At 37.1% G+C, this 11925-nt stretch overlaps 1 protein-coding gene across 1 annotated transcript in view; it reads left to right on the top strand.

Annotated features, from left to right (window-relative positions):
- The window catches only part of MLLT3 (MLLT3 super elongation complex subunit), a 115931-nt gene that overhangs the window by 100314 nt on the left and 3692 nt on the right, over positions 1-11925 (top strand). Inside the window, exons 9-11 of the mRNA XM_015615287.3 lie at positions 351-450; positions 3255-3326; positions 5194-5265. Of these exons, the coding sequence (XP_015470773.1) occupies positions 351-450; positions 3255-3326; positions 5194-5265 (244 nt within the window). The remainder of the gene's footprint in view (positions 1-350; positions 451-3254; positions 3327-5193; positions 5266-11925) is intronic.

Raw genomic sequence — 11925 nt, 5'->3', positions numbered from 1 at the left:
AGCTGTTTGGAAAGCTTTTAGAAGAGCAGAAAAGTATTCCTAAAGACCACCCTCTTTCTTTAACATAGTTATGAATGGAGATAGGGAGAAGCAGTTCAATTTTGCAGGTGTTTAACCATTTCTGTAGTGTTAGCTGCTCTTAACTGGGCACTCCATCTCAGCCAAGGGCAGACAGGCAGCTTCGTTCTTTGTGCTGCAAAGAGTTTTTTCCAGAGTGCAGCCCTGCTCAGATGCCTCTCCTTTGTGTGACCTTGATTAACAATAGCCTGCTTAGCAAGGTCCAAGGTTGGCTCACCCCATTTGACAGCCCTTTGTCTGCAGGTGTAATGCTATGGCTCTTTTTTCCACAGGGTTAGTCTGAGTGATGGCAGCGATAGTGATAGCAGCTCAGCTTCCTCACCGCTGCGTCATGACCCAGCACCACCTGTACTGAAAACCAGCAACAGCCAGGTAAAAAAAGTGCAGTTTGGCTTTCATCTTTTCTCCTTTCCCCCACCAGTGTTGATCTAGAAAGATACAGTATTTTTTTCACTGCACTGGAAGACACAATAGTTTTTACTTTGCATCAGAGTACTTGTTCAAGGTTTGTAAGAGCTAACATGGTTGTTATTTCTGAGGTAGCAACATAGGGTAGTTTGGTTTTTCAAAAAAAAGTAAGTGAATTACCTAAAGTTGCAAAATACTCCAGGGACAAATGAGAATTAGCTTTTGGGCAGTACCTCACCCCCAGTAAGCTTCTCTAAATGTAAAATGAAATATAAAAACTTGAATTCTTTACAAAATAAAATACACCATTTGACAGTTGTTTTAAGGAGGCATGATTGATTCTTGTGTTGTATCACACGCAAAGCTGTTAGGACTCATACTGGCAATAAATGGCAACTTACAGTTACGATACAGTTAAAATAATAGTGTCTAAGTGAACTGACACAAGTTAGAGGTTTAGAGGGCGAGTTTCATGGGTGGGTCTTTTTTATATCTCTCGTCTCTAGAATTGCTTCAATTATCTCGCAGATATTATTTTCTTGCCCTTCTTTTTCTATTAAGATTTCCAATACAAGCTGTAGTACAAACCCCAAATATTAACATTCATGTTAGCTAAGTTCAAATAGACTGTGGGGGGGAAAAAAACCCCACAAACTAAGAAGTACTTTGTGGACAGAGAGAAGGTAATTCCATATCCATAAAATACTCTAATTTTTTACCACTGTAGGCTCTCCTAAGTTTTCTGTACAAAAATTGCAAGTTTTTAAGAGATAGTCTTGAGGTTAAAAATCTCAAGACTTCAGCGGGTAAGAATATTGCATTTACTGACTGCATAAGCACAAGAAAAATAAAAAAATCTGTCTATGGCTTGTAATTTAATGAAGACTGGTTTCTAAAGAGTCAATGCATTTGTTAAGTAACTTTAAGTCTCAATATCAGCAGCCCACTATCACTATATAGCCCACTATCATTTTGTGTTCCTTTGCCCTGTTGGTGATATAGTAGAAGGTCTACCTCCACATTTAGACACTCCAAATAATAGCTGTGTGTCAGCTAACATACCTTCACATACCTTTTTCTATTTCTTTAATTGATCTAAATTTTATAATCAAGCTGCAAATTGGAAACTTTGGGAAGCATTGTAAGAATTCAAATTGTGTGGACTATAGCCACATTTGAATTCTCTTCTTGGTAGTTTAGTGCTGCTTGACAAGATGATACCTTTTACTGATGAAATCAGGTTTGTGTTAGCTAAGTTCCTTTATAGAACAGAAGAGCTAAGACAGAGTTAGTGTTAGCTTTCTCAGACATGGTTAGTGCTGTATCTCATCTGAAGAGTGCTTAAGATGTTAAATTTTAACTGCATATCAAGAGCACTGTAAGGAAGGTGCTTTTTCAAGTATACTGTGTTCTTGGCAAGGTTGTATTTGAAACCAAGTGTTTTCTTCCTGTGAAAACAATAAATGCATCTAAAAGGTACTGAAACCACGATTAAAGGTCTGTTTTTTGTAGGGTTGGGTGGGTTTTTTTTCCCCAAGACAAAACTTCTGGTACTGATCTACACAGCAGTAACCCTAGCGGGTGTTGAACAGAAGTACTAGAATTATTCTTCAAAAATGTGTGCTTTGATTCTGAGCATGATTTACTTGGCTCAGTAAATCAAGTAAGGGTAACTCAGATCTGCAGTCACTCTCACTAGATAGAGAAATAGCTGTCTGCCAAGTGTATTCTAAAGCTGCTGGTCAGCCTAGGGAGGACATATGAAATTTAATCACTTATACCAAGGGAAGGAGAAATGGGAGAGGACCTGGGGGAAAATGTCAGTAAGGCTTCTGGAAGACTTGTTCTTGCTTGCTTTATTTCCATGTTTTAATTAGTGAGTTTTATCCTGTATCGTGGCTGTTGGGTATGGTTTTGGAGTTAATCATGCTAGTGATGTTAGTTTCACTTACAATGAAATGTGAAGCATAGTCTCCCATTATCTGTGATTATTTAGTTTTCTTTGATGTTTTTCAGAAGAACTGGTTATATTCTAGGTTAGGAATGATATAGTGATTTTTCTTCTAACTTCAAAAAAGTGTTCTCGGTGGAAAAACTGAAGGAACAATCAACAGTTCTTTTTCCCTCAAGTATTTCTGCCTTTAGTCCTAAAAGTTTCAAATCAAGCATTGGTGTCCTGCTGCTTGCTGACATGCTCTTCTTGGATCTGTTTCAGTATCAGATGAATCTTGGCTTGTATGAGTGATAGTAAATGGGTGTGAGTGGCACTGGAGGAAGAGTACCATATAAGTGCAAAAGAAATTACTGTCAGTCACTTTCTGTTTCAGTTATAACTCGTATGGTCATTTCAAAACCTCTGCTGTCAAAGAGAAGAGATAGCATTGAGGGGAAAAAAAACCCAGGAAAACTACAATGATAATGTGATGTTTCAAAGGCACTGGAGAGACACTTTGCATCATTTTGTATCTGCCAAATCACCTCTTACCCTACAACCACATGAAGGATAGGGGGGAAAAAAGTGTTGAGAAGGCTTTAAATGATACAAAATTCCTTCTTTTAAGGATTAATAATATCACCATAACCTCATTCCTGTACCTCAGTATTTTCAGCTGTAAGTTACTTTTTGTTCTGAAAAGTATGAGTAAGTTATATGGATTAAAAAATTAAAAACTCAGTTTGGGGATTGTATTAGTAACAGCAGAATTTTCCATATATAGTTGTAACCACTATTTTAATTTAATTTTTACAGTATTTTCTTTCTCTTCCAGATTTTAGAAGTGAAAAGTCCAATAAAGCAAAACAAAACAGATAAACAAATGAAGAATGGGGATTGTGATAAGGTAAATAACAATGAGGTAGCAATAAACTACTCCAGAATATGATACTAACGTGCTTACCAAATGCCAACATTGGTTACAGAATGAAAATCTTAATACATCTTTGCTTTGGATTCCTTTAGGTGCAGAGCTTCCTCTGTTTCCTTTCTGGAATTCTTTTATCTTCTCTCATACTTTTGAAAATTTTTTTTCCTTCTTTTCAATCAGGTGATGTGGCAAATTTCACCATTTGGGAATCTTTATTTATTTTATCTTCTGTCCACCATGAGTTTGTATTGTGTTTCACAGAGGAATGAGATGTAGCTGAGAATTCACAGATGTACTCCTAGCCTGCAAATCTATTATGGGGAAAAATAATCATCTATTTTCCAGAATCCTTTCTTGAAAGCTGTATTAGGAAGTGGCAGTGTGATTTAGGATGTTAATTAAAATGATTTGAAGCAACTGTCAGCATTTAACAGTGAGATAGTTTGATTTAAAATCTGTCTATTGGCTGTGGGCAAGAGCTGTCAATCCTTCCAGGACTGAACATAGCACAATTCCCATTACGGCTAGGTTTATCTGAAGGCTTGTATTTTGCTGGTATTAGTGTCAACTTTGTGATAACATGAGGCAAAAGATGGAAGTTTCAGCATCTAGATTTTTAGTGTCTAGATTTTTATTTGCAGTACCTAGATTTTTAGTACTTTGATATTTTGGTTTGCGTTTTGGTTGCTTAGGTTGAGTGTCACATCTTTCTGCTTACAAGCAAAAAAGAAGTTTTTGATGGCTCAGGCTGAAGGAGAAAGTTGATAGAAAGGTGGAGAGGTGGGACATGTTTGACATCCCAGGGAAGAAGTGCTGGAACCTGTGGCTTAGTCTTGCATAGTCTTCCTTTCCTTATTATTTCTTTCCTGTTGAGACAAAATAAATAATTACATACCTTTCTAGAGAAAAAGAATGATTTGATTTTGAGTCTTTGGGTTTGGTTCTTATGTAGAAAAATGGGATATGTTTTCCGAGGATAATATATGTTTTCCAAAGATACTTGGCTGGCATGCCCAGACTTTTGATACTTTTTGGCACAGTTGAGATACAGAGATTATCTTCTACAGCAAATGACCACCTATGAAGATTTCTGTCAGCGTGGACTATCTTAAAGAACCACAAAAATTTATATTTGTGTTGTATTAAGCTAGAGAATGCCAGACTATTAATAAAAGAACACACCTCAAAGAAGAGTTTGGTCTTACCTCAAGTCCTGTGTGCAGTTTTGGATGCTGTACTCTAAGAAAGATCTAAAGCTATTAGAGAACATCCAAAGTGGGGCTGTGAAGATGGGGAAGGGCCTAGGGGGAAGGTTTACAAGGAAGCACGGAGGTCACTTGGTCTGTCCAGCCTGGAGAAGAGAGACTGCAGGTGGAGAACTCATTGATTGAGGAGGATTTCCTGAGAGGAAGAGGAGGGGCAGGCACTGATCTCTTCTCCATTGTGACCAGTGACGGGACCTGAGGAAATGTCCTGAAGCTGAGTCAGGAGAGCTTGGATATTAGAAGAAGGTTATTCACCCAGAGGGGTGGCCATGCTCTGGAATGGGCTCCCCAGCAAACTGGTCACAGCACCAGCCTGACAGAGTTCCAGAAGCTCAGAAAATGGACAATGCTCTCAGGCACAGGCTATGACCCTTGCCATTGTCCTGTGCAGAGCCAGGGGTTTGACTCAGTGATCCCTCTGGGTCTCTTCCCAAGATATATATCTCAAGATATTATATGATTCCAAGACTGCAAATAAGATTTCTATTTGTACTGGTTTTGAAGACATCTGAAATTTATGAATTATATTTTTACTACTTAATTAACAAGTTGTTTATGGGGGGGGAATTTGTTTCTAGGCATATCTTGATGAATTAGTAGAGCTCCACAGAAGACTAATGACATTGAGAGAGAGACATGTACTGCAGCAGGTGAGAAGCACTCTAATGCACTATCACAATGTGCTCATTGAAATTCTTAAGTCACATCTATTTTTTCTTTTTGCTTTTATTTAAAACTCTAATAAGTTATCAGTTATTGGTTAAAAACTCTGCTATCAACTTTAATAGTCTTCAAGCCTGTAGAAGTCCATTACCTCTTACAATATACCTTGGGGAATTTTTTTGACTTAATAAAGTGTTCAACTTTGTTGTCTCTCTAAATGAAAAAATTTTAAAAAAATGCCTGAGATAATTTTTTCACCAGTTTGTTATGTTCTTAACATACTGTATCAATAATTATGAAAGCAGAATGGGATAATGGATATAGCTGTGCACTGTGACTTCATAAAAAAATCTTGTTGCTTCTTTCCTGAAAATGACCAGCCTTGTCTCAGAAACAATTGAAGGGTTTTTTTTCCTATGGCAAGCAGAAAATAGAATTCAATGCAAAGCCCACTTTGACAAAAAACATCATATATTTATTGCATCTTCTGAAGTCATAGAATGAGTAAAATATGAAAGTGTCCAAACCAAAAAAGCTCAAATTTAATGAAAGGTTATGCAATAGCAAAGAAAATATTCTTAGTTTTGGTGGTACTGTCAGGTACTATTGGATTGCAAATTGTGAAGATAAAATAGTAAGCACTGTCAACATAGTCGATGCAAATGCAACACGGATGGTTTTATTATGTTTAGGACTATTATGTCCCACTTTTAGAGATGTTGTAAAGAGGAAAATTTTTGCCACTTCTAAATGATTGCAGTCGCTTGTTGAATTTCTTGACTAAGTGTGTTAATGATATTTTGCAAGCTGGAGCATTAACTACTTTGTTAGATCAGTGGTGATCACAGTATGGTGAGTAAAGATGAGAAAACTACTGAGAGGTAATTGAGATGGAAAATTTTGATTAAGGATATTCTTAATTAAAGATGAATTCTGGTAGCTACGTCAGATTTTGTCTTTATGGCACACAGTGATGCATATTGGTTACTCTTCGTGTTTAATGTACTGTTGCCTCCCAGGCTTCCATTTCCTTCAAAGGAAACCAAATCATGTTTTCAGAATGGTGGCAGAGCCAAATTTTTGTCTGCATCGGGAAATTATTTTGAAGGAGGCTAAAATAAAGGAATTTCAACACCCTGTCCACTTCACATTAATCATTGATTCTCAGACAGTTCACATTAAAATTGAATTAAATTAAAATTGAATCTGGAAAAGCCACTCTGTCTTTGCTTCCTGAGCGCTCACTTCCTCAGTTATCCAGGGCATAGCTTCCAAATGGTATCACTTCTGATGCACATCAGTGGCCAGTACAGCTTGCAGAACTGAGCCACTGTCCCAGCCTGGTCAGTCAGGCCATGAACTCAGCTTTCACTGGGGCTGTCTTGACAGCCTGCAGACCACAGGGCTTACGTGGCTACATGTGGCATTTTGAAAAAGAAAATTGGCTTCAAAGCATTTTGTGCAGAGCAAATATAAAAACAAGCGAGAAGTCTTCTTTTTTTTCCCTATCATGGTGGTCTAGAGCTTTTGAAATCCTGACAGGATAAGCCTGGAGTAGATCTGACTCCACAACTGAGTGGGACTCTGAGCAGGGACTGGGACTGGCAAAATCCTTTCCAATTGGAATTATTTGGCCTAAGAAATATTTTCAAAGTAAATAAAGTGCTTCAAGTTGAACCCCTCATTCTCTTTCTCACTGCTAGCATTTATTTGGTGATGAAGAATTATTTGTCTTTGTTAGAAAAATATGTTTGTCCACTAGATTGCATTCATTCTAATATTGGAGTACTGTTATAGTAAGCTTTGTGGGAAGTTTCTAATACAAAGAAAAATCATGTGAAAAGAAACATAAAAGAAACTGAGCTGGAAATCTAGATTATTCTATTCTGAATAAATGAAAAAGAGCAGTATATTCTTGTGCATTTTAAACTAGACTTTTTTTCTCTTGAGACAATTTATTCAATTTAAATTTAATTTATCCAATTTAAATTTTGCAATTTTAACCAGAGAAAGCGTTCATTCATGAATTTTGCTTCACAACTTGCTTTAGGATGAGGCATTTTAATGCTGTAATCCATGATTATTTACACATTATTATTTACATTAAGAAAGTTTGCTTGATGTAGAACTGGTGTTGCCTTCCTGGGGAAATTGTTCTTGCAGATTGTTTCCCATGTTTCAGAGGTTTGCAGGCTGTTGGTACACCCCCAGTGGAAGCTGGATTAATGGCCAGGCTGTTCAGGCTGGACAGTGGTTCAATTCTGCTGGGACAGCATAGTAACAGGCTACAAAGGTCTACCAGGAGTCAGTGCAAGAGACAGGTTACTTACCTGTTAGCCTGTCTGCACTAGTGAATGGTCTATGCTGCTGTAGAACAAAACACAGCTTAGTTTTAAAACCTTTAATCCCTCAATATTCTGCTACTCATTAATTCATATGATTTCATCCATTTACAGAAATACTTTCCCAATACTAAATGGACAACTTGCAGAGGATCAATGCTTCTCTGCACTAAAAATAATCTGCCATCCCATCATAAGTGTGTAGTTAATGTAAAATACATCCAGTGTGCACAGAAATTAAAAAGATGCAGAGCAGAGAAAGTTTCTAGGAAGTAATATGAAACTTCTAGACTAAGAAATGCATAGAGATTGTAGGAGGTACAAAGGTGAGAACAGCAAGATGCAAAACTGCATAACAAGTTTGTGGTTACTGCATGAGAAGAGGGATCAAATGCAAAAATATACAACAGAAAACTGTAGGCAGCTGTAAGAGTTTTAGAGGTGTTGGTGTTGAAATGGAATGGTGATGGAGTTGTGTGTTCCTGAATGTTGGCTGTCATCTTCTTAGTTTATGTTAGGGCAGGTAAGTCTCTTGCACAGAGACTTCAAGTGAATTTTCAGAGAAGGAACTTGCAAAAGAACAATGAGGGCATTGATACCGTGTAAAAGCACAGGTTTTTAAACTTACACTGAGGGATGTGAAAAGGATTTTAGTTTTAAAATTCTTTTTCTTTCCCGTCTCAGTTGTTACCCAGTCCATAGGCATGACAGCAAACAGGAATGCAGCCAAATTGGAAAAGAGAAAATTGTATCCGTTTGTGAATGTGTCTCTTTCCCAAGAGAGGCATTATCTTTGAGATGCGTTGTTAAAGAAAGCTGAGAAAGAGAGAAGAGGGGACAGATGTGATACTGTACTGCAAGTGCCCAGACACATAGTGAAATCATTCTGATGTTAGGTGCTAGCTACTTACAAACATGTAAGAGTTGCCCAAGAAGGAGAAGAAATGTTCCTCACATGTGAAGACTATTTCACCAAGAAATTAGTACTGTGAGCTGTTTCTGTATGAATATTGGCAAGACAGAAATTGGTCTGAAATTATATTTACAAACAAATTCCTCTGTCACATCTTTCACTATAAGGAAAGAGGTTTGAATTTACAGTGATGAGGGGTTTTTTTGTTCGTTGTTTGTTGTTGTTGTGGTGGTGTTTTTTTTAAAATTTTTTGGTTTTTAACTGATTCTGCAATCAGATGTTAATGCTACATGTCCAATGCTAAAGCAGTGTTTCTAACTCTGCATTTTCAATGCAGAAAATGTTAGCATGATCCCACGAAAGGCAGCAACATTTCTGGTAGGGCTTTGTATCTTATTTTGAGGCATCAGAAGTCATATCTTCAGCTGGTAAAAAAATCTGAAAGCCAGTGGCAGCACAGAAGTAAGGAAGAAATTGAGAGTATGCAGCATGGCTTAAATTTAGATTGCTCATGTTCCCAAGGTGCTTAACTTCAGATGGCAACTATCTTCTTAGAATTTTCTGCCAGGGGCAGCTTGGAGGTCTGGAAACTATCACATGGCCTAAAACCCTCCATAAATTGAAAAATGACTGTCATTAGTTGCACTTTGGCTTCCTTATACAAACACACTCATTTGCTTGTTTAAAGGCTGATAAATAGTTATACTATGATGGATAATGATGAAACTGAGCTGGAGAGACATTATGTAAACAGAGACATAATTTACAGCAAAAAAGCAAAGCTTATACAGCAGGAACAAACGGGATATTTTTGTTCTTTGCAGTCTGAGCTCTTGGAATAAAACATTTTAATGCTGTTTTTAATGTTAGAACTGTCAGACTTACCTAGCAACTAATTTCAACCTTTTATTCTTTTTGAAGAATTTCTGAGTAGCACAAGGATGCATATGCTAATACTGTAAGTCATGAATTCCTCACTGACTGGCACAGAGGCAGGTGTTTTTCATTGAGTTGTCTGGGTTTATCTTGATACATTTTTGTACATCCATTAAAGCCTTTGGGGTTCATTTCAGTCATTTGCCAGGTGCCCAGACATAGTGACTGTATCTCTTGGGGGCTGGATGAGGGATATGTTTAAAATGTTTATGTTTCCCTTGACCTAGAGCTTAAAAGCCCAAAGCAGAACTTGATCAATAGAAGTCCTTATCCATTTCTTAAAATATCTGGGGTGCTGTTTAAAAATACATGTGTTAACACTTTCACATACTCTTCGTTTCTAAAATCAAGTATATTGCAGCTGGGGTTACTACGGGTGGTATTCTTCTGCAGTAACAGAAGGAAGCAATAGACAGAGTTGTTCAATGTAGCTGCATTTTCCTGCCCTCTGCTTTTGTAAACTTCTTGTGCAGCCATTTATGGTCTTACAGTGGATATTCAGATAGCAAGCCCAAGATTAGATTCCAAACTTTACAAAAAGAGGCTGGATTGACTACTTACCTTTGCTTCTCTCTTAGATGAGGCTCAAGAGAGTGACAAAAATGAGAATAATAATATATATCAAAGTTTACTTCTGATATCAATCAGTTTTTTCCCACTGGGTTATTTTTTTCCTCATGTGAATTGCAGAACAGTAGGGGATGGAAAAATGTTACAAAAATCTGTGAGTCAACAAGCAGACAAATGAAGTTAGTCATTTTAGATAAAAATTCCTATATGGAAAAGAAATTGAAAGCTAGAGGTACAGATTTTAATGATGTGTTTATAAAAGCAGGATTTTTTCCAGGTACTTTGAGAATTTTGGGCAGCTGCAAACCAAATTAAACAGATTTTATTTTTATTTTTTCCCACATTTGAAAATAAAGGGTGATTGAAAAGCAAGATTTTTATTGTAACAAGCATTTTCCTTTTCTTATTTTATTTTGTATCCATTCTATTTAAACTGTCCTCGGCTGTGTCATTCCATGCCTGACAATACACATTTCAAATTTCATTTATCATTAACATAATCTTTATTTCTGTGGTCTGAGAAGAAAAAATATCTGTTTATATAATGACATGGAGAGTAGAAATCTACAAAATATTTAGTTTCAATTCATTGTTCTTTTTGAAGTTGGTTATTACTACCAGATTTGTCTTTTTAAGGTACATTCTGTAATCCATGTGTGCCTACGTCTGTATCTCCTCCAACTGTGGAATAGGGATTGCAGTCAGAGTAATAAAGCCCAAAACAGTCAAAGAATAACTCGCAGTAGTGTTTCAGTGGAGGTGTATGTGGAAGGTCAGAACTAAATTCTTTCAAACTGGAGGTCGCAGACAGAATTTGGAGTGCTGCACAAGGGGTGGTTGGAAGGACTGAGAAGAGCAGTGTTGTTCTGTCAGCCCGTGAGCTACTCAGAGGGTGCTTCAGGGTGGGGCACTTTTCTGTGTGCTCTTGGCATGCTCTTCCTTCCTCTTGGAAGGAAACAGCACCTAAGAGATTCATAGCAACCATGAGTTGGCACTGTGTTAGCCCTCTCCGACAAATAATGCTTTGGCTTTTCAAGGTGCTCAGTGGGTTTTTTTTGAGGCAGGTGTGCGTCTTGGAACTTAACATACCTGTAGTTATTTTTACAGCAATTGCATGTTGAGTATAACCACTCTTCAAAAATACAGACTACAGTGTAGAGACTAAAAATGTCACAACTGCAGAAGGGCACAAGTTAGGTATCCACTGTTGATTTCACAGAATTGGAGGATGGTTAAGATCGGAAGGAATCTCTGGAGGCCACAGGGACATGTAGAACCAGTTGCCTGGGACTATGTCACATGACTTTGGAATATCTCCAAGGTTGAAGACCCCACAACCTAAGTGATTTTATGACCTTGCTGGGAGCCCTTCCATGGTTAATTTGACTAAAAAAATAAAATAGATTTAACTCTGTTACTCAAAAAGTGACTGCTAGTGTGTGAGCTAACATTTCATGTAAGACATCTTGTATTTTTTTTAATTTATTTTTTAATAAAAATGGACTGGACTCTCTAAGGATTTATTTATTTTCCTTGCTTGCAGTAAGGCTTATGCCATTTATGTCCTAAAGTAACCTGCTTAGCAGCTGTGCACACAGTAAATATTCCAGAGATCTACCTGGGATTTTTTTAATTATTTGTTTGAGTTAAGGGTATAATGTTGCCCCTTCCCCCACTTTTTTTTTTTTTTAATTGAATTAGAAAATAAGCAGATTTTCTTTGAACATTTGAAGAATAAATGCTGATGTTTGTTGGAACAGCAGATGAGTATGCTGACAATATGGTTGATGATGATCTCGGAAAAAAAAGCCAAGGCGCTGTAATCTGGACAATAATGTATATAAGAAAGGAAGTGAATGATAAGGATAATGGTTAACCAGCAAGTA

The sequence above is a fragment of the Parus major genome, chromosome Z, assembly GCF_001522545.3.
Source record: "Parus major isolate Abel chromosome Z, Parus_major1.1, whole genome shotgun sequence".
Taxonomy (NCBI): Eukaryota; Metazoa; Chordata; class Aves; order Passeriformes; family Paridae; genus Parus; species Parus major.
Note: the sequence above shows the minus strand (reverse complement) of the source record. Positions and strands in the feature narration are given on the sequence as shown.